At 42.1% G+C, this 22,257-nt stretch overlaps 1 protein-coding gene across 1 annotated transcript; it reads left to right on the plus strand.

Annotated features, from left to right (window-relative positions):
- The first annotated feature begins 246 nt into the window (after window positions 1-246).
- On the plus strand, window positions 247-20,841 carry LOC137626451 (transmembrane channel-like protein 7). The gene is made up of 9 exons (XM_068357450.1): window positions 247-332; window positions 1,561-1,620; window positions 1,777-2,438; window positions 2,830-2,928; window positions 3,957-4,060; window positions 14,257-14,352; window positions 16,843-17,082; window positions 17,798-19,140; window positions 20,051-20,841. The coding sequence occupies exons 2-9, from the start codon at window positions 1,562-1,564 to the stop codon at window positions 20,244-20,246; spliced, it is 2,799 nt and encodes a 932-aa protein (XP_068213551.1). The 5' UTR covers window positions 247-332; window position 1,561; the 3' UTR covers window positions 20,247-20,841.
- Window positions 20,842-22,257: the final 1,416 nt, after the last annotated feature.

Genomic DNA, 22,257 nt, shown 5'->3' on the forward strand with positions numbered 1-22,257 from the left:
ATTGCATGATTCATCAATTTACGTAACCTGTCGAAGAAACGAGATAACGGGGATTTAAATCTTTCTCCCAAAACCAAAGTAAATCCATTTCAATCTTTTAATTGAGAATGTAAAAAAAAAAAATGAGACTCTCTCTCCTTCAGATAACGGAAATGGAAACCATAAATTTATGATGTTTTCCCCCTCGATATCTTATCACAGAGTTATCTTATCTACAGAGGCATTTTAGAATGCTTTACCCTTTCATGATTATTGAATCAAGAACAGTGTTTGAGGTGAAGTTACTGTTCTTGGTGGGATTTGAAGGAGTCGTTAATATTATTCGGTTAATAGTAAGTTTAAACAAATGAAGAACTATTTATTATAGTCTTTAAACAAATGAAGAACTATTTATTATAGTCTTTAAACAAATGAAGAACTATTTATCATAGTCTTTTAAATTGTGAAGTTTTCCTTAAAGGGTAAAGTTCCTTTTTGTTTCTTTGAAATTGGTTTAATTTGACTTTTAATTAATTTTGGATTTGGATTTAAGAAATTGTGCTATGTAGTTCTAGTGCATTATGGGAGATCCTTAATTACTGCCCACAGTACACCACTAGGTCCGAGTAGTAGTAGTAGTAGTAGTAGTAGTGGAAAAAGTAAAAGAAAAAAAAAGAAAAAAAAGTCTTTTCAGACATGTCATTTTAGTCAGAAAACATTTGAATAAATCTCAAATTTAATGTTATAAGTAAAGTTCTGTTCAGTAGTAGAATTATCCTTATCTGTAATATAAGTGAATAATTTACTTATACTTGGTTACTTATAGAGGGCCAAACCCACAAAATTTCAATTGAAAAAATACTTTAAATTATCGGACATGTCATTTTAGTCACAAAACATTTGAATAAATCTCAAATTTAATGTTATAAGTAAAGTTCTGTTCAGTAGTAGAATTATCATTATCTGTAATATAAGTGAATGATTTACTTATCATTCTTCATTACTTACAAAGGGCCAAACCCACAAAATTTCTATTAAAAAAATACTTTAAATATGTTTGTGCTTTTCTATGTCAATATTTGCTTTTGCCTTTTATGTAGTGTAAAATTTATAGTGAATAAATACTATAATATCTTAGCACTGAAGTCTTTTAATATAAAAATATATTTGTAAGGAAATTAACTATTGACAGGCTATGTATTTTGTCCAAAAAACGGATTTTGAGCGAAGCGAAAAATCTATTTTTGGGTGAGATAGCCATGACGTCCTGATGGAAGGTTCCTTCAGTAGCTTCCTAGGGTATATCCTAGGAAGCTACTGAAGGAACCTTCCATCAGGACGTCATGGCTTGAGCCCAAAAATCAATTATGTACTCTGAAACAAAGTGAAATTCTTTCCTGTTATGGTAATTGTTCTTGAAATTCTTACAAATCAATTAGCTTAGTTTCTGTTCAAAGGTTTGATTAATATTCAAGTTATAAAAAGATATATTATACTGTCCAGTATTATGAAAACAATGTAAAAGATGAAAAAAAATAGATATTAACCCGAAGAAAAAGAAGCCGAATGTTTTATTTTCAGGATGTCAAGGGGCTACGATAATGACGGCTTTGAGAAGGAGAGATTCTCCTCGCCTGACAGGTATGTGGAAGGCTCGCTACCTGGCCAGGTAGAGAGCGGGTACTCTCCCAAAAAACACTATGATGACAGATATTCAGAAAGATGGAGAGGAGAAGTTAACCCTCGCAAGAGTGGGAGTAATGGAAATGGGTTTGATAGATATGAAAGCTATTACAGAGACGAAGACAATCCTCGGAGACGCAGAGATGAAAGGGAACCTTCTGCACTGGATGGAAGACGCAGACGATACAGAGGTGCAGATGGCAGAGAGGCTGTGAGGCCACGTGATCCAAGATCCAGCTCTGCGGATGATCTGGAAGGGTCGTATCCTTCGAGACACTATCCAGGAATAGGGGCTTACAAGAGGAACCTGGGAAACAGGACAGACAGTCTCCAAGGATACAAGGCGTACTTCAGGCGAGGCATCGACGCTTCCCCTAGAAGTGGAGGGAACTGGGAGGATACTGACAATACAAAAAGAAAGCTGCCAAGAATCAAGACGTCGGGCAATCTTGAGAGAGAACATCAGCAGAGTTTCTACGACCCAGAATACGAAGAAATGCCAGGAGTCTATGCAAGGCATAAAGACGAGCAAAACTGGGGAGAGATGCAACATAATTCTCGTTATAAACGCGAGTTTGATACGACAGATGCCGGGAATGCACACGGAAGTCGCATAAATTTCACACACAGTAATCAATCCAGAGGTCCAGAGACAGATGATCAGTCGAGCCAAGATGACCTTAGTCTGCAGGAAAGCAATCCTGATTGGGAAGGCAGGAGGCAAACACGGGGAGCCGTGATGGAGATGTTGCCTTCGCAAATGGACAGAGTGACAGGTATATACGTAATATTTTGTTAAAAACAACTCATTAATGAATGAAAATGAATAGGTTAAACCACAAAAAAACCTGAGAGAAGGTATAATGCTGGTAAAACAGTATATGGGATAGATATCCACTGCTTACTGGGTTAGAATAACCATAATCTTGATTAACCCTTTAGTGATACCACCTGTGGCAAAATCAGTAAGGCAATTACATCATGTACCAATCTAATGTTGACGTTTCATGGCATAACTTACAAAGGAAAATGGAAACTTAAAAATTGCAATATTAAGTTGAATGAATTTTCTACATAGCACTCATGGTTGATCCTCATAGTTTATTAGAATAGGGGCAAATAGGACTCAGTAAGAATATCAAGGGATCTTAAAATCACGTCTTTCAGGAACCCTGAGGTTTCGCGGTCAAGTTTTCAGCAATGCGGCCTTTCAAGATGAAAACGGGTCAATTATGGACACCACGGATGTTCCCCTTCATGATCAAGGTGAGAATAACCCATTTTTACATACATATACCAAGGCACATCCCCCAATTTTGGGGGGTAGCCGACATAAACAAATGAAACAAACAAAAAAGGGGACCTCTACTCTCTACGTTCCTCCAGCCTAACAAGGGACTCAACCGAGTTCAGCTGGTACTGCTAGGGTGCCACAGCCCACCCTCCCACATTATCCACCACAGATGAAGCTTCATAATGCTGAATCCCCTACTGCTGCTACCTCCGCGGTCATCTAAGGCATCGGAGGCAGCAGCAGGGCCTACCGGAACTGCGTCACAATTGCTCGCCATTCATTCCTATTTCTAGCACGCTCTCTTGCCTCTCTCACATCTATCCTCCTATCACCCAGAGCTTTCTTCACAACCCATTTTCACTTGAAATTATTTATCTTTAATTAGTTGATTGGATGATATACGAAATTGAGCTGTAAGACCCAGTTCTATGGCCGAAAAAATAACATTCCTTGCCAATATGCAAAATCAGATTGCAATAATCAGTTAATTTTACAAATATTGGAAAGTAAAGCTTCATTTAATTCAAGATTTTCCACTTTTTTTACTGAGAAAATATTACATTTAATCCAAATGTTTTACTGAATTTTTAAAAATGCAAAATCATATTGCAATAATATCATTTTACATATATTACTAAGTAAAGCTTCATTTAATTCAAGATTTTCCACTTTTCATTGAGAAAATATTACATTTAATCCAAATGCTTTGCTGAATTTTTAAAAATGCAAAATCATATTGCAATAATAAGATCATTTTACATATATTACTAAGTAAAGCTTCATTTAATTCAAGATTTTCCACTTTTTTTATTCAGAAAATATTACATTTAATCCAAATGCTTTACTGAATTTAAAAAAATGCAAAATCATATTGAAATAATAAGATAATTTTACATATATTACCAAGTAAAGCTTCATTTAATTCAAGATTTTCCACTTTTTTTATTCAGAAAATATTACATTTAATCCAAATGCTTTACTGAATTTTTACCTTGAACAGTAAAGTCAAAAGCAGAGGTTTTGGACCACCTTACGAAATTGAGAGAGCAGCCGTGGCCCATGGCTCTGCGCAAGGAAAGACAGCACGAGCTAAAACTCCAATTGGTGAGGCTAAAATTCCTCCATCTTTTTATCATCCTCTTGTTTCCTCATATTGACTTTTCCATTTATTAAATAAGATATTAACCCTTTTACCCCCAAAGGACATACTGGTACGTTTCACAAAAGCCATCCCTTTACCCCCATAGACGTACCGGTACGTCCTTGCAAAAAAATGCTATAAATTTTTTTTTTTTCATATTTTTGATAATTTTTTGAGAAAGTTCAGGCATTTTCCAAGAGAATGAGACCAACCTGACCTCTCTATGACAAAAATTAAGGCAGTTAGAGCAATTTAAAAAAAATATACTGCAAAGTGTGCTGGGAAAAAAATAACCCCCTGGGGGTTAAGGGTTGGAAATTTCCAAATAACCGGGGGGTGAAAGGGTTAATTGTTATTTTCCTTTCAATTTGTTCAAATCTGGTCCTTAGTACAGTGTAACTTTACCAACATACGATCCAATACTAAACAGTATTCCAGAAGTTTTATTCAGGTAGCGACCAGAAATTGAATCGGTGAACAGAAGTTCAAACTTGCAGCGAATATTTTTTTCGTTGAACGGGCTGACTCAGATCTCTCTTTGTAGACAAAGAAGAAGAAGAATTTGACAGATCTATTTTAACGGCATTACCGATCTCAAGATGTTTAATATTGCTTCTCATATAGCTTATCTATTTCCTTTCCTCACAAGGCTATTTTTCCCTGTTGGAATCCTTGGGCTCGTAGCATCTTGCTATTCCAATTAGGGCTATAGCTTAGTATATAATATTTTAACATAAAAAGCAAAAAAAAAAAGGGGGGGGGGATTAAGTAGAGAAATCATTTCACGCCAAACACTATAAAGGGAAAATTCTCATGGGATAAAGTTCAATCATTGTATTTAATACATCACAAACCATTCGTTAGAACCTGGTAATTGCTACGTTATTATCACAAGCAAAGTTATCAATACACTCGAAAAAATTCTCTTATCAATGACACTAATGTTATCTTTGCTACCAAAATTACCCACTACTATCTGTCATTAGAGTTCAGCATTTTGGTGTATAATTATTTTTTAAAACTTTGAGTGACTATAACAATTATTTAATGATTAATGGGTGTTGAATCTCGAGAAAATTTTTTTAGTTATTCTGCAACATGTGAATAACTTGAGTCCTGACTGTTCTCCAAGAAAATAATGCCTACCTGCAAATAAATAGATTATTAAGGATAAACGGATTTTGAGCGAAGCGAAAAATCTATTTTTGGGTAAGATAGCCATGTCGTCCTGATGGAAGTTCCTTAAAGGCAGCTTCCTAGGGTATATTACAACTACGGCGATATTCCCAGAGAATTTACCTTCAGGTACCCAGAATTCTAACTCCTGGAGCGAGTATCCCTAAAAAGACCTTAGGGATATCGTAAATATCAGTGGACGTATTCTTGACACGCCTCATAGCAATCTATACCCCGAATAGAGTTAACACTTCGTAGGGGTCAAATGGCAAGAAAACGAAAACGATAAGAAAGGGGGGAGCCGTTCATAAGGCATCTCTCCTCCCCGTTTCGAAAGCGTGCCCTGCGCCGCTCACGGCGCCATCTGTATTCCTTGTAGCGATACACGAGGTGCTACAGATACTGTATGTAGGGAGGGGTCCTACAATCCTTTTCACTCTTATTTATTTATTTATTTATTTTTTTTTTTTGAAAAGGAGCAGGGCGGGTCCATCAGGACGACATGGCTATCTTACCCAAAAATAGATTTTTCGCTTCGCTCAAAATCCGTTTTTTGGGCTCAAGCCATGTCGTCCTGATGGAAGTATACCAGAGCATTACTGTATCTGTGGATTCTCAATACGTGCCGTACTCCTCAAGAATGTTTCTTAGTCAACTCGACTGACAGACCTAAGATGTTACCGTTATACATCTTTTCACTAATCATAAGCCATGAAAGCGCTTCCTGCCCCCTACAGGGAGGAGTCCTACTAGACTCTAGAAACAAACGAAGAGTACATATACCTATGTATGAATCACTCGCCAGCCAGTACCATATAGTGGTCTCACTCTATATGAAGTAAAGCGAAGTCTTACGGGACTACAGTATCCAAAGGAAAAGTCCCGACCAGCACCCTGGTCGAAGTAAAATTAGACAAAAGGTTATATCTGCGTAGGATTAAACTTGCTGCTACCACCGTCCTCAGAAAGGGGTGGAGTCCTTTATGCTAAGGAAAGTATAAACCAGTGTAACCAGGCTTTGCATTAAGGAATAGGCTATTATAGATATCCCCGATTAATATACATAGGCTAAATGCTCAAAAATTAATATGAAATCAAAATAGGTGAAGGAGACGCAAGGTTCCCGAGAACAAGTTTATTGAGAAACAATAAATAGACATGGTCACCATAAATATGTACATATGCTAGGTGGATGACCAACAATTTACACAAGTACTGTAGTGCATGGATGAATGGTTATCTGAAAGAAAACATATATGTCACTTGCACATACCCCGGTATCAAACTTAACGTCCATGTTACTACTTTGCTGACAATAGCGTTAGCAAACGCTTGGCACACCTGTCTGTACTTGTGCTACCATCACCATAACGTTGGAACAGTCACTGTGGGCTCACAGAGCCTTCACTACCAGTTATATCAACGCATATAACTAACCACTCACCCAAGAATCAAAGTCCCAAATGATTCCACTGTTCCTCGCAGAGTTAAACAGCAGGGTTAACGACGCAACCAACTGCTACCACAGACCTCTTTAGCTGCTCCACTTGCTTAGCATAGTGGCGAAAGAATACCCTGGAAGACTTCCAGCCACTGTATGAACTAAGGTGTTCAAAATCCATAAAGTTAAAGAAGTTTAAGGATGAAGCAACTTTCCTCGGATCATGACCTGCGGGTGAACTGTCAGGATCCGCTCTGCGAATAAAATATGTAATTTTCGCCCTAAGCTGATTTAAAGATAAATTCGAGCCCGATGTTTCTCCTCTGAATAGTTGGCCCCCATGGAAGTCTGAAGTTCTACGAAGATAGACCTTTAGGCATTCTACGGGACATAGAGATGCATCTTCTTTCAGAGGGCAGATTCTCCAGGGACCCCACCTGTTGGTGGGCAACTCGTTCTTAGCGAGAAACGTAGGGTCCGGAAACAGGTTCAGTTCTCCCCCATCCAGGAACTGAACTCGGCCCTCCTCTCTCGAGAGGGCCACAATCTCACTAACTCTGGCCCCAGAAGCAAGGGCAAAAAGGAAGATCAATTTTTGAGTCAGGTCCTTCAACGCACATTCCTCATTATCTAGTAATGAGGCAAAATGAAGGACTTTGTCTAACGACCACGAAATAGGCTTTGGAGGAGCTGATGGTCTAAGCCTAGCACAGGCCTTTGGGATCTTATTAAACATCTCGTTAGCGAGGTCTACCTGGAAGGCATATAGAATGGGTCTTGTTAGAGCTGACTTGCATGTAGAAATTGTGTTAGCCGCCAGCCCCTGTCCGTGGAGGTGAATGAAGAAGGATAGGCAGAACTCCGTAGAGATCTCGTGCGGGTTCTTATCTTTGACAAAGGCTACCCATTTCTTCCATGCAGATTCGTACTGCCTCCTAGTAGACTTACACTTGTATTCTTCCAGGAAGTCGATGCTATCTTTCGAGATTCCGAACCGTTTCTTCACCGCTAGGGAGAGAAAATCATGAGCTGCAGGGTTCGGGTTTTCTGTAATGAAGCGTAGACAGTCGACTTCTGGACTTGCTGGGACAGAACTGGGTCCGGGAGTGGTAGAAACTTCAGTCGTAGTTCCAGAGCTAGAGGGAACCATACACTGTTCGGCCACTTGTGGGCCACTATTGCTGCTACTCCCTTGAAGGATCTCAGTTTGTTGAGGACCCTCAACATCAGGTTGTGAGGGGGAAACAGGTAGATCCTGGACCATCTGTTCCAATCGAGGGACATCGCATCTATTGCTTCTGCCAAGGGGTCCACGTATGGGGACACATTTCGGCAGCTTCTTGTTGTCCTTCGTCGCGAAGAGGTCTATCTGCAGTTCTGGGACTTGTCTCAAGATGAAAGAGAATGATCCTGCGTCTAGGGACCATTCTGACTCTATCGGTGTAACCCTGGATAGAGCGTCCGCGGTCACATTCCGGACTCCTTGAAGGTGAACTGCTGACAGGTGCCACTTCTTCTTCTCCGCCAGTCGGAATATGGCTAACATTACCTGGTTGAGAGGTGGGGATCTCGATCCCCGCCGATTCAGACATTTCACTACCACCTCGCTGTCCAGTACCAACCTTACATGGATCGAGTGACGTGGGGATACTTTCTTCAGGGTAAGAAGCACTGCCATAGCTTCTAGAAAGTTTATGTGAAAGGTCCCAAATAGCTTGGACCAGGTCCCTTGCACTTTTTTCCGATGGGAGTGACCCCCCCACCCTACCTTTGAGGCGTCTGTGTGGATTGTCACTGACGGGGGGGGGGGTGGCTGAAGAGGTAGAGACCTCTTTAGACGACTGGCCTGAGACCACGGTCTGAGAAGAGAACGTAGTCGAAGTGGGACCGGTCTCTTCAAGTCCCTTCGCTCTTTCGATGCAAAGGTTCTCCATACTCCCGCTGCATCTTTTAACTGTGCTCTTAGCACTGGGTCTGATACTGATGCAAACTGAAGAGAGCCCAAAACCCTCTCTTGTTCGCGTCTTGATATCCTCTCGGAACCTAGAAGTCTCCTGACAGACCCCGCTATTTCCTTCCTCTTTGACATCGGGATGGAAAGACGGTGTGACACTAGATCCCAGTGAATTCCCAACCACTGGAACCTCTGAGCTGGAGAAAGACGAGACTTCTTTCTGTTGATCATGAAGCCTAGATATTCCAGGAACTGAATCACTTGTAGGGAAGCTTGCAAGCATTCTGCTCTGGATGCTGCCCACACCAACCAATCGTCCAGGTAGGCTACTACCTGGAACCCTTTTAGGCGTAACTGTTTGAGAGCTGCGCTCGCAAGCTTCGTAAAGATCCTTGGGGCTATGTTTAGTCCGAAGGGCATCGCCCTGAAAGCATAAAGTTTTTGTTGTAGCTTGAATCCTAGGTAGGGGGAGAGACGGCGACTTATTGGAACGTGCCAATATGCGTCTGACAAATCGATGGAGACGGTATATGCCCTCTTGGGCAGTAAGGCCCTTATGTGTTGTAACGTTAACATCTTGAACTTATGGTTCACTATGAACTTGTTGAGTGGTGACAAGTCCAGAATGACTCTGAGTTTCCCCGAGTCTTTCTTGGGAACACAAAACAGCCTCCCTTGGAACTTGATGGACTTTACCCTCCTGATCACCTTTTTCTCCAACAGATCTTGGATGTACTCCTCCAAAACGGGGGTGGAGTGTTGGAAAAATTGAGGGCACTGGGGCGGAGTACTGTACCAACTCCAACCCAGTCCATTTTTGAGAAGGCTGTGGGCCCAGGGATCGAAGGTCCAGCGATCCCGGAAATACTGAAGTCTCCCACCTACCGGCGACACTTCACTTTGACTGCCCTGCAGTCTTGCCTCCCTGGCCGCGACCACCTCTGAATCCTCGTCCCCTAGAGGGGCGTCTTGATGACCCTCTAGCTGCTCCTCTGGGTCTTGCACGAAACGTGGTTGACTGTCCCTCGAACATGGGATTGAATGCCGGGGAAGCTGATGACATGGCTTGGGGTACCCATTGGAAGGTGGTCGGGGTCTGGGCTACCAGTTGTGGTACCGGAGGCAAAGCTGGCTGCTGCTGCTGTTGTCTTTGCGGTTTGAAGGACTTGGCTGGACGGGAGGAAAACCTTGACTTCTTCGCCTTTCCTTTCGGCTGAGGGCCCTCATCCGGAGAAGACTTCCTCTTAAGGGACAGGCCCCACTTCAGGAGAAGATTGCGGTTCTCAGTGGCTGCCTTGTCCACGATCTCTTTGACCACGTCCTTGGGAAAGAGATCTTTACCCCAGATGCTGGATGAAATTAGCCTCTTGGGTTCATGCCTCACTGTGGCCGAGGCGAACACAAACTCCCTACAGGCCCTCCTTGCTTTAACAAAGCAATAGAGGTCCTTGGTTACTGTGGCCAGATGAATTTTGGCCATTACCATGAACATCTCTGGCATCTTGGGGTCGCTAGCCATCGTCTCCATGTTGGTCTGGAGAGACATCGAGGCTGCCAGGCGCTCCTTTGTGTCCAATTCCCTCCGTAGAAGGAATTCCGACAACTTGGGAAGGTTTTCGCCGAACTGCTGACCTGCAATGTCGGCGTCCAACTTCCCAACCGAGAAAGTAAGGTGCACCTCCTTCCAGTCCTTATTGTCCAGCGGCAATGCCAACGATAGAGGTTTACATTCCTCCAAAGACGGACACGGCTTGCCAGCTTCAACCGCCTTCATGACGGCCGCAAACCCCTTTTGCATAAAGGGGAAGGCCCTAGCCGGGGAGGATACAAAGGAGGGGTGCTTCTTACTCAAAGCGGCAACTTTTGAGTTTGAGAACCCCCTCTCCTTTAAAGCAGCTGTTAAAGTGGCTTGAGCCTTGGAGTGATCCAGGATAATCACCTCCTTTGGTTCCGTCTCCTCCTTCGAGGCCGGCTCCTTCTTCAAACGGACATAACAGTCCGGGTAGGCCCCTCTACTGGGCCAGAATTCCACCTCCTCAAGGGGAACTGAGCCCAGTTTCTCCGACATGCTTCCCAATCGTCATCGGCATGTGCTCGGCATATCTCCACGGGTTGGCATCCGAGCACAGAGGAAGGTCCTTAACGTTGAGCTTCTTTGGAGGTCCACGTGATGCTGTGATCTTCTGCATCTGGAGCTCCAAAGTAGCGGCCTTCTGATTATTCTCCCTCTGCATCTGTTGGATCATACCAACGATGGAAGAGAGAGCCTGTCCTAGCTCTGCTGGAAGAGCGGACGAGGTAGAGGGGATAGGTTCAGAGACCTGAACCGGCACGTCTGATGATACGGGAACCTCTTCCTCCACGGCAATAGGATCTCGATCCTCCTCCTCGCCCTCTGCGAGGAGATCCTGCTCCGCACGATCGGACAAGTCGGACATCTTGTCGTCCAACTGGATGTCCTGCATGGCATCAGCGACATCCTCCTCCACTGGAATCTGGATCAGAGGGATCTCCGGCCGAGGCTGGGGAACAACAGCATCAGGGGAAGCCTTGGGAAAAAGGTATGCCCTCATCTTCTCGTTAGGAAGATAAGGTCCAGTGGTGTTTTTCTGAAAACCCCTTACCCATAAGCGAAGCCTCTCCCTCGCTGCATCTCTTGACTCCGCCGACCTAGGGGATTCAAAAGCCTCTGATAGCAGGTTAGTACATACAGCACATACCTGCGGATCCCAGTAACGATGGTCATCATTGGAGGCTGCACAAGCCGCGTGCCTCCTACACGAGACATGTCCGCAAAAGTTCTTACTGCGGACATTGCAGAAGACACTATCACACTTCGGATGCTCCTCCAGTAAAAGAAGAAAATTTCCATGAATATCAAGTGAATTTCAATTCACATGTAACAAATGAGTATTCAACAAGAATAAGGGAAAGACACCTACTTGTGAAACCCACACAAACACCTGTGGAAGCCCACCAGCCAAAGTCACATAGTTAGTCTTTACTAGAATAACCAGAGAACGTATTTCCAAAGGAAATTAGGTGTAGCTCACACCTAAGGTAAAATATTACCATTCCGGCCAGGGATAAAAGAATTATCTTTTATCCTTGTAAGGCGACACCAAGTGATTGTACCAGTAACACAAGTAAGATAGAAAAGACAGTGTTGTAACCTACTACATCATGAACTCCCTTGGTTGAATATACCACCAAGAGAGGACTGATACAGTACCTGAGGGTGGTGTGCCAGCCAGCTATTGCCGGTCAGCACCCCCCCCCCCCCGTTTTTCGAAAGGTAGATCTCAAGTACACAACATCAGATCACCCATATTGGGGAGAACTCCAGATCCCATGCCTGAACCGGCCGGCAGTGGTTGCCGGTCCGCAGCCACCCGGTTTGCACTGCGTTGCCGGCCATCATTCTTAGTGGCCGGCTGACTGGGCAGTGTCGCAGGCCGGCCGGCAGCAGAAAATAAACCCTGCCGGCTGGCCCCACACTAGGCAGCGCTCGGCTGCCGGCCCCACTTGTAGTGGCCGGCAGATGAGCAAGAGACCGGCCGGCAAAGGTATATAACCAACGCCGACCGACAGCAAGAGAACTGGAGAACACCCCTCCCCACCGACGGCCGGCCTGTAGGCCGGCAGACGGCAAGGACAACACATACGAAGACAACAGAATGAGTGCCGGGTTAAGAGACTATGAGTCTCTGAGCCCGGCACCCGAAAGAGTACCGAAAGGAAGGGGAGACACTAAGTCAAGCTTCCTAACCGCTGCATACTGAATCTACAGACGGCAGCGATGGAGGGACCAAGAAAGGACCGGGCAGCACTCGAAGGAATGGTCTCTGCCGGCCGACAGGAGACCACGTCAGTTCCTCATCCTAACCTAGGCTAGGTAAGGATGCGGACGACTGACACAAGGAACGGAAAAAAGAAGGGAAGGACAGAGGGTCCTATCCAACCTTGCCTTGGTTAAGGGTCATTCCCAACTAAGACAGTTCATCTCAGCCAGAGAAAGACCCGAGAGGGAGGCCGGCACTACTGGCTGCCTCCCAAAACCACGGCAAGGAAGGAATTGCTCTTCCAGAAAAGGTAACATATCCCGAGACCGGAACGGCAAGAGGACAGTCTGATGAGTCACCGAGTGAAGGGATCACTACTGGAACCCAACAAGGTGGACCAAGGGGATAACCCTTAATGCCCGAGTCAATCAGCAAGGGAGACTCTGCCCCATGCCAGACAAACCCGGGCTCAGACTAAACACTGTTGTACTGTCCCCCTCTGAACCAATTCAGTTGGAACGGGAAGGTACAGTACTACTCCAGCATAGATATATTTGAAGATTAGTTCAAACAAACCACTAGAGTTAAGCCTAAGGCTTAAACAGAGGGAAAGGGTTTGCCCCTTCCCCGAAGAGAAGGGAGCAAACGGGGAACAGATAATATTATAATGACCTAAGACAACCTAGCCTAGGCACTAAGAGAATCGATTACCTAATTCACCGAAACTCACACCAATACTATCTTGGAAGGTACTCGAAAAGGACTTATATGTATAACGTTGCCTAACGCTTAAAGCAATAAAAATCACATTTGGAAGACTAATTATCATGCAGGAAGTACATAGGCCAACAGCTAGCCTACGAAGACTAGTGTTGGCAGCCTAGGCAAAACTTCGCCAGGCACACTACTATCGCATCATAACAGAATTCCTAAATAAGCTAAGTAGCTAATATTTAAGCGCAAAGGGGCTGGGAACGTCGCTCTTGCTAACAAATAAATCCTATTCTAGCGAGCGACAGCATCCATGATGCCTCCAGCAGGCAACAGCTCTTGTATCAAAGATAACTCTTTTAATTACTTTAATTTTAACCAAGAGCCTACATTTATACATAAAAGAAATAGTACTCAACTTATCCGAGGCAGAAGAAGTTGGAGAAAGCATTATCAAGCGAGAAATTCCAAGATTTGGTAGAAAACAGGGAAAAAACACCGAGTCGTAGAGCTACGCAAAAAGGAATACAGATGGCGCCGTGAGCGGCGCAGGGCACGCTTTCGAAACGGGGAGGAGAGATGCCTTATGAACGGCTCCCCCCTTTCTTATCGTTTTCGTTTTCTTGCCATTTGACCCCTACGAAGTGTTAACTCTATTCGGGGTATAGATTGCTATGAGGCGTGTCAAGAATACGTCCACTGATATTTACGATATCCCTAAGGTCTTTTTAGGGATACTCGCTCCAGGAGTTAGAATTCTGGGTACCTGAAGGTAAATTCTCTGGGAATATCGCCGTAGTTGTAATATACCCTAGGAAGCTGCCTTTAAGGAACTTCCATCAGGACGACATGGCTTGAGCCCAAAAAAGCTTATTATAAATTAAACTGTTAAAAAGGTACTTCATGAAACATAAAAATTTATTACATAAACAGATAAAAACAATTTTATTTACGAATCAATAAGCAAAAAAAATTTTTTCCAACAATTATCAAAACCATGTCTCTTAAAACAATAGACATTTTAATTATTTCCACACGCTAATAGGGAGATTATTAGCTACTTGATGAATGACAATATTCTTACTATTTTTTCAGGACTTAATGGGGGATAGATGGTACTCCGTTACCCCCGTAAAATCTGCCGTCAAATCGGGGACAAACCGCATCAAGGACATTATGCATACCTTGGATGTAAGTACTTACAGACGATTACTTAAAAAAGGGATTTTGACGTCGGAAAAATCTATTTTTGTGTGAGATAGCCATGTCGTCCCGATGGAAGTTCCCTCCGGCTGCTTCCTACTGTATAATATTTCTGCGAGTGATATTACAAGAGAATTACTATCAGGTATCACGGGGTTCCAACACCTGGAACGACTATCCGTAGGTTGCTGGACCAACAGTCTTAGGGGGCTTTTACATGGTCAGTTTGTCAAACTAAACATACATTAAACCTCAGTTCTCAACTCAAGTGACTCTCACTGCTTATGAAGCAAAGATAAGCCTTTCGTCTAGGAGACTTTTATTGCCTTTGGTTCAGCAGTGGCACCAAGTAAAAAAAAGATAAAAGTGGACTAAGGAATGTTTGTTAAAAAAGATCAACTTTCACATACTAATTTGCTTATCGATTTGAAATTATGTTAAAAAAGATCAACTTTCTCATACCAATTTGCTTATTGATTTGAAATTAGCGCCAGATGACTGGCGTAATTATTTGAGGATGGAGGAAGAAACCTAAGTAGATCTACTGAGACGTGTTTGATGTTTGACGCTTGTCCTCACATGAAAACAGTTTGAGGATGAATGAACCACAGCCCACAAGTCAGGCTCTGATCAGAATTCTTCAAACCATTAGACAAACATATTTGACAACCAAATACAGTACCTCGTTCACACATTCAAACCACTTCAAAACCATGTTTGACAAACCATCTGACCGTAAAACCTCCTAGCTAGTAAGGTGGTAATGTGTTCGCCTCGCACTCGCATGGCAGCAGATCAATCCCAGCCCAGGACCGTGAGTTTAAGCTGTTTACTGGGGAGGCCACTGTTGTGGCTGGATACCACAGTGGGGGCTTGGACTTGCCAGCTGAAGTTCTGGTGAGCATCTGTTGTGATGAAAATGGAACTGAAACCGGACACTTTTAAGCTTTAACTTTACTTTATTCTAATTGTTACATCCTCAGCAACTATCAAACCTGGTTCCCTTGTTAAAAACTTGTGCTTTGGTGGTAGCGACAGAACGGCGACCTGTTCCTTCCTTCTACTGTTTGTGGTCGACCTTTAAACATTCAAAGCAAATGCCCGTTTCAGTTCAGACTAGTTTGTGGTTGACCTTTAGGCATTCAAAGCAAATGCCCGTTTCATTTCAGAGTACTGTTACCTAATGAAAATACTGCTCAACTCTCTGAGGATCTACATTCATGTAAATACCGTATGTAGAAAAATTATTTATCTTTCTAATGAAATGTTCCAGTTTTTTATATTATTATTATTATTATTACGAGCTTGGCTATAACCCTAGTTGAAAAAGCAAGATGCTATAAGCCCAAGGGCTCCAACAGGTAAATAATAGCCCAATGAGAAAAGGAAACAATGGAAATAAATGAACTACAAGAGAAGAATAAACAATCAAAATAAAATGTTTCAAGAATTGTAACAACATCAAATTAGATCCTTCACATATAAACTAAAATAACTTTAAAAAAAAAACAAGAGGAAGAGAAATAAGATAGAACAGCATGGCCGAGTGTACCGACAAAACGTCAACGTAAGTAGATTGAAATATGACATTGCTCGCAGTAAAAAAATGTTTAATAGTTTTGAGCCCAACAGCAATTTTATTACAGTAAAGATCACCAGAGAGTAATTAGCTTAAAGAAAGTGAAATGACTATATGCTTAATATCATTCAAGTCCAGCACTCACACCAAACCTAAGCAACAAATAAATTTCTACCTCATACTTGGGATCGAACGCTGGCCCCTTCTAATGAAAGGCCAGGTCGAAACTAACCATGCCACGAGAGGCCATAAAAGAAGTCGGAACCTAACTGCTACCCAGCAGTTCGAGGATTTACCTGGCGAGACATCAGTCTCTTACCAGCGAGTTTTCCCCGACTTCCCGGCCCACCACGTGACACAATTGGTAGTAATTCATTCAAATTACCCCTAATGAGTCAATATGGATAAATATCAACACAACATCGTGTTCAAATAGAAATAAATTTCTACCTCATACTTTGGATCAAACGCTAGCCCCTTCTAATGAAAGACCAGGTCGAAACTAACCATGCCACAAGAGGCCATAAAAGAAGTCGGAACCTAACTGCTACCCAGCAGTTCGAGGATTTACCTGGCGAGACATCAGTCTCTTACCAGCGAGTTTTCCCCGACTTCCTGGCCCACCACGTGACACAATTGGTAGTAATTCATTCAAATGACCCGTAATGAGTCAATATGGATAAATATCAACACAACATCGTGTTCAAATAGAAATAAAGTTTAAGGCGACACTGGTGCAACACCACCTTTGGTCACTGACTGTAAGGTGTTTGGTTAATATGAACAGAAGGAAATAACTGCAAAATCCATTTCAACTCGCAAGTGAAGATCTCATGTAGTGCATTGTGTTATTTCATATTTCTGAAGCATATCTATACAACAATCCCCCTTTATTTCAGCCCATGTACAGCCTGATGAAACGCATAGAGGGAAAGCACGGGGCGAGCGTGGTTGCAGTTTTCAACTTCATCCGAGATATGATAAGGCTCAATCTATTCATTGCAATTCTGGTACTCGGAGGTATCGTCGTCCCTTCGGCTCTGTCCGTGTCCCAAGACACGGACCAGATGTCTGGCTGGACCCTCGGGAATCATACTTCGGACCTTTGCTCGGATCTCAGTCTTCTACCCAACTCGACGGTAAAAGAATGAAATATTTTATTCTGAAATACAGTAACTTATTAGATATTTTTATTCATTAGTTATATTATGTCTTTTACGGATGGTCCAGGAGGCTAACTTTTAGCAGTCATGCCATTTGTAGATAAATCTTCCAAATGGAACTAAGTATGAATTAATAATTCACAGTTTAGGTTAGAAGTCATTTCAAAAGTCAGATGCGTCCGAAATTTTCAGGAGTTTGGTTGAATCACAGTATTTGTTTCGTCAAAAGACCTGACCTCCTAAAATCCTCTAACACTAATAAGTATCTAGCGACTTGAATAAATAATTACCCAATAAATCACTTAACCCTTTTACCCCCAAAGGACGTACTGGTATGTTTCACAAAAGCCACCCCTTTACCCCCATGGACGTACCGGTACGTCCTCGCAAAAAAAAGCTATAAAATTTTTTTTTTTCATATTTTTGATAATTTTTTGAGAAAATTCAGTCATTTTCCAAGAGAATGAGACCAACCTGACCTCTCTATGACAAAAATTAAGGCTGTTAGAGCAATTTAAAAAAAATATACTGCAAAATGTGCTGAGAAAAAAATAACCCCCGGGGGGTTAAGGGTTGGAAATTTCCAAATAGCCTGGGGGTAAAAGGGTTAAATGCTTGAATAACGTATTATCTTCATCGCTAAACACGTAAGAAAAATTGCCAGGCTAACCTTCTACTTTCTACATTACAGTTACAAGATTGCAACAAGAACTACACGGAAAAAATAAACAAAGTTGTCAAACAGCACTCGTACCAGCTGAAGGCACTGCTCCAAGACTTTCTCCAAGGGACCGGATTCTTAGAATGGACGCTGCTGTTCAGCGGATACTATCCCCCCGCCGTAACGACTGGCACGTACAACATAAGCTTGGCCTATCTCCTCACCGTCTTCGTTACGTACGTCGTGTCGTTGATCTTTGTTGTGCGTTTCGTCGCAAAGTTCCTGAGGGGAGCTTCAGTCTCGGGTAATTCGTACCAGACAAATTACTCGGAAATGGTCTTTGCAGGGTGGGACTACACCATAAAGGAACCAGGGCCAGCAAAGACTGAGTTGGCCCTGTTTTCTTCCGAAGTGAAGGCAGCCCTCGACGACGACAATTACAACGCACGGAGTCGGGCACGCACGCGCAGCGACGAAATCAAACTGTACTCGGCACGAATTCTCATCAATTTGCTGATCGTGGCGCTCATTGGAGGAAGCTGGGCAGGGATCTACTTCCTTGTGCATTTCATTCCAGAGCCGTCGGAGGTTTCACCTTCTGATGGCATCACGGTATTAGAAAGTTTCTTTTGGGAATACGCACCCACACTATTGGTAGCTGGATTGAACTTGATTTTCCCAGTGATTTTCAGTGTTCTCGTGCGCTACGAACAGTACACGGGGCGGAAGGAACTATTCCTGACGCTCGGCAGATGCGTCCTGGTCAGACTGACGTCCCTCGGCATTTTGATAATCACAAAAATTGGACTCATATACCAGAGGAAAAAGGACGACTGCGACGTCAACGATGAGTTCGTCTGCTGGGAGACACACTTGGGTCAGCAGGTATATGCGATACTGATCCTAGACTTGATCATCCAGGTTGCCATGACGTTCATCGTCAACGTCCTGAGGATGATGCTGACGTTCCTGAAGAGCCCTGTCTTACAGAAAATAGGCACGATAGAATTCTTCGTGCCGGGCCATGTCCTCGACGTCGTTTACATTCAGGCCGTTTGCTGGGTGGGCCTCCTCTATTCGCCCCTCCTGGTCCCCTGCTGCTTCGTGTATTTCTGCTTCACCTTCCTCTGCAAGCTCTTCACCATATCCGTGACTTGCGTCCCGTCCAGCAGGGTGTTCCGCGCGTCCCGATCTTCGGCCATGTTCATGACGATCCTCGCTTTGGCCTTCTTCATGTGCATCATTCCAAACGCGTTGTCTATGCTCTACCTTCAGCCGTCAATGGCCTGCTCGCCGTTCAGAGGCCTGGACTATGCATGGCAGGTGTTCATATATTACATCTGTGCAATGACAGGATCAGCATACTGGATAAGGTAAGACAAGGCGATAAAACTGTATTCAGACTAATTTTGACATTACAAACTTACACACAGATCCAACTGAAATTATAAATTTTGGATATTGTATCAGTTCATAATGAAATATTGTTATTAACACTTATCATATAATTTAATGCAGTAAGCAAGACAACATTTGCAATAGGAAACAGGATTATTTCTTGACTTTTGCTGCTGAAAATTGTAGGCATGCGAGCTAGGTGAAGTCTACCTTACACCAAAATTTGACTTGGAAACAATTCGACACACAGCTTTCGGGAACTTGAAGTTTGTAAATTTGGGACTTACTTCACATAAATTACAGAACTTCCGCAGCCTATTTGAGTTTATGATCTTGAATTAAAGAAATAAGTATTTTCTTGTGCACAATACCGCAACATAAGTAAATGTAGAAATGCAATGACCTAATCGTTCTCTGTAACTATACTCAATAAATTAAAAACTTAGCAGAATCTAAAAAAAAAAGCTATATAACATATATTTAAATACAATACAGTAACTTATGGCCTATTCAGTTGGCAAACACTACAGTTAACCCTTTTACCCCCAGGCTATTTGGAACTTTCCAACCCTTAACCCCCAGGCATTTTTTTTTCACGCACATTTTGCAATATATAATTTTTGAATTGCTCTAACAGCCTTAATTTTTGTCATAGAGAGGTCAGGTTGGTCTCATTCTTTTGGAAAATGCCTGAAGTATCTCATAAAGTTATCAAATATATGCAAAAAATATATATAAATAGCAGTTTTTTGCAAGGACGTACCATTACGTCTATGGGGGTAAAGGGATGAGTTTTGTGAAACGTACCAGTACGTCCATTGGGGGTAAAAGGATTAACAGTTAGCTATATAAACTTTACACTTAAAACTTCACCTTCTATTACAGATCAACTTTGTTCTACCTGGACGACACGCTCTTGTGCGTCCCACTATTCCTACTGCTAATCATCATTGCCGTGTACCACTTTGCTATTATCAACGCCAGAGGGGCGTTCATCGAAGAGCTGGAAAAGAAACTGAAAAATACGAACAAGGACAAGAAATACCTCCTCGAGCAATTCCAAAAAGCTCAAGAAATATAGTGCCGTATACCTAACGCGGAAATAACCCGCAATACCGTCTGCTACCAATATGAGTTCTGTTTGATCGTACTCCAGTTAAAATTCTTCTCTCAAATGATTGGTCTTAAAGATTTGTTTAGTGTAACTACAATATATCAAGCATAATAGTTAGTAAGTTTATAAAACAAGGTCTATCTATCAATCTTAACCCTTTTACCCCCCAGGCTATTTGGAAATTTCCAACCCTTAACCCCCAGGGGGTTATTTTTTTCCCAGCACATTTTGCAGTATATTTTTTTTAAATTGCTCTAACAGCCTTAATTTTTGTCATAGAGAGGTCAGGTTGGTCTCATTCTCTTGGAAAATGCCTGAATTTTCTCAAAAAAATTATCAAAAATATGAAAAAAAAAAATTTTATAGCATTTTTTTGCAAGGACGTACCGGTACGTCCATGGGGGTAAAGGGATGGCTTTTGTGAAACGTACCAGTACGTCCTTTGGGGGTAAAAGGGTTAGATACTGTATTTCACCACTACTACTTTAGTAGATATTCTTAGCTTTCATAAGCTAGCTAAAATTTTTTATATTTTTGAGAAATAGCGGAACTTTTAAATCGATTTGTATTTTTCTAACCATACAAACTTGAATGTTTTAACCCTTTTACCCCCGAAAGACGTACTGATACGTTTCACAAAAGCCATCCCTTTACCCCCATGGATGTACCGGTACGTCCTTGCAAAAAAATGCTATAAAATTTTTTTTTTTCATATTTTTGATGATTTATTGAGAAAATTCAGGCATTTTCCAAGAGAATGAGACCAACCTGACATCTCTATGACAAAAATTAAAGCTGTTAGAGCAATTTAAAAAAAAAATATACTGCAAAATGTGCTGGGAAAAAAATAACCCCTTGGGGGTTAAGGGTTGGAAATTTCCAAATAGCCTGGGGGTAAAAGGGTTAAATACTGTATTTCACCACGACTACTTTAGTAGATAGTCTTAGCTTTCATAAGCTAGCTAAATTTTTTTTATATTTTTGAGAAATAGCGGAACTTTTAAATCGATTTGTATTTTTCTAACCATACAAACTTGAATGTTTTAATAGATTATGACTTCAGGTAAGCTAAAATAGCCGTTTATACTTGTGTGGTACAGTAGTAGTTGGCGAGTGGGCTCCACCAACCCGCCAGGCCTCATAACCATCTCTTTGTCTTTAACTTAAGACTTGAAGTAGCGGGCAAGTAGGCTCCACCCACACGTCAGGTAGCAAACCTTCACTGTGACTTTAACCTATGACTTGAAGTAGCTGGCAAGTAGGCTCCACCCACGCGTCAGGTAGCAAACCTTCACTGTGACTTTAACCTAAGACTTGAAGTAGCTGGCAAGTAGGCTCCACCCACACGTCAGGTAGCAAACCTTCACTGTGACTTTAACCTAAGACTTGAGGCTGGCAGTATAACTTAAAAGTCTCAAATTTGTAATGTTAGGAAAATAGGAATCAACTTAAAAAATTTGCAATTTGTTCCAACATTTGATACAAATCTTCGCACTTTAACCCTTTTACCCCCAGGCTATTTGGAAATTTCCGACACTTAACCCCCAGGGGGTTATTTTTTTTCCAGCACATTTTGCAGTATATTTTTTTTTAAATTGCTCTAAAAACCTTAATTTTTGCCATAGAGAGGTCAGGTTGGTCTCATTCTCTTGGAAAATGCCTGAATTTTCTCAAAAAATTATCAAAAATATGAAAAAAAAAAATTTTTATAGCATTTTTTTGCAAGGACGTACCGGTACGTCCATGGGGGTAAAGGGATGGCTTTTGTGAAACATACCAGTACGTCCTTTGAGGGTAAAAGGGTAAAAAGTCTCAAGTTTGTAATGTTAGGAAAAATAGGAATCAACTTAAAGATTTGCAATTTGTTCCAACATTTTATACAAATCTTCGTACTTTAATAAGATACTCCTCCTTAGGGGGAGAAGAAATACCCAAAACATATCTGCCTAGTTTACTAGCCCAGGAAATATCAGTGCAT

Source organism: Palaemon carinicauda, chromosome 34 (assembly GCF_036898095.1).
Source record: "Palaemon carinicauda isolate YSFRI2023 chromosome 34, ASM3689809v2, whole genome shotgun sequence".
Lineage (NCBI taxonomy): Eukaryota > Metazoa > Arthropoda > Malacostraca > Decapoda > Palaemonidae > Palaemon > Palaemon carinicauda.

Excerpts from the sequence above, each read along its gene's own strand:
- LOC137626451 (XM_068357450.1), top strand. The coding sequence starts at position 1,562 with ATGTCAAGGGGCTACGATAATGACGGCTTTGAGAAGGAGAGATTCTCC. Across the intron at positions 4,061-14,256 it reads ACGAGCTAAAACTCCAATTG|GACTTAATGGGGGATAGATG; the intron begins GTGAGGCTAAAA and ends CTATTTTTTCAG. Across the intron at positions 17,083-17,797 it reads GTCTTCTACCCAACTCGACG|TTACAAGATTGCAACAAGAA; the intron begins GTAAAAGAATGA and ends TCTACATTACAG.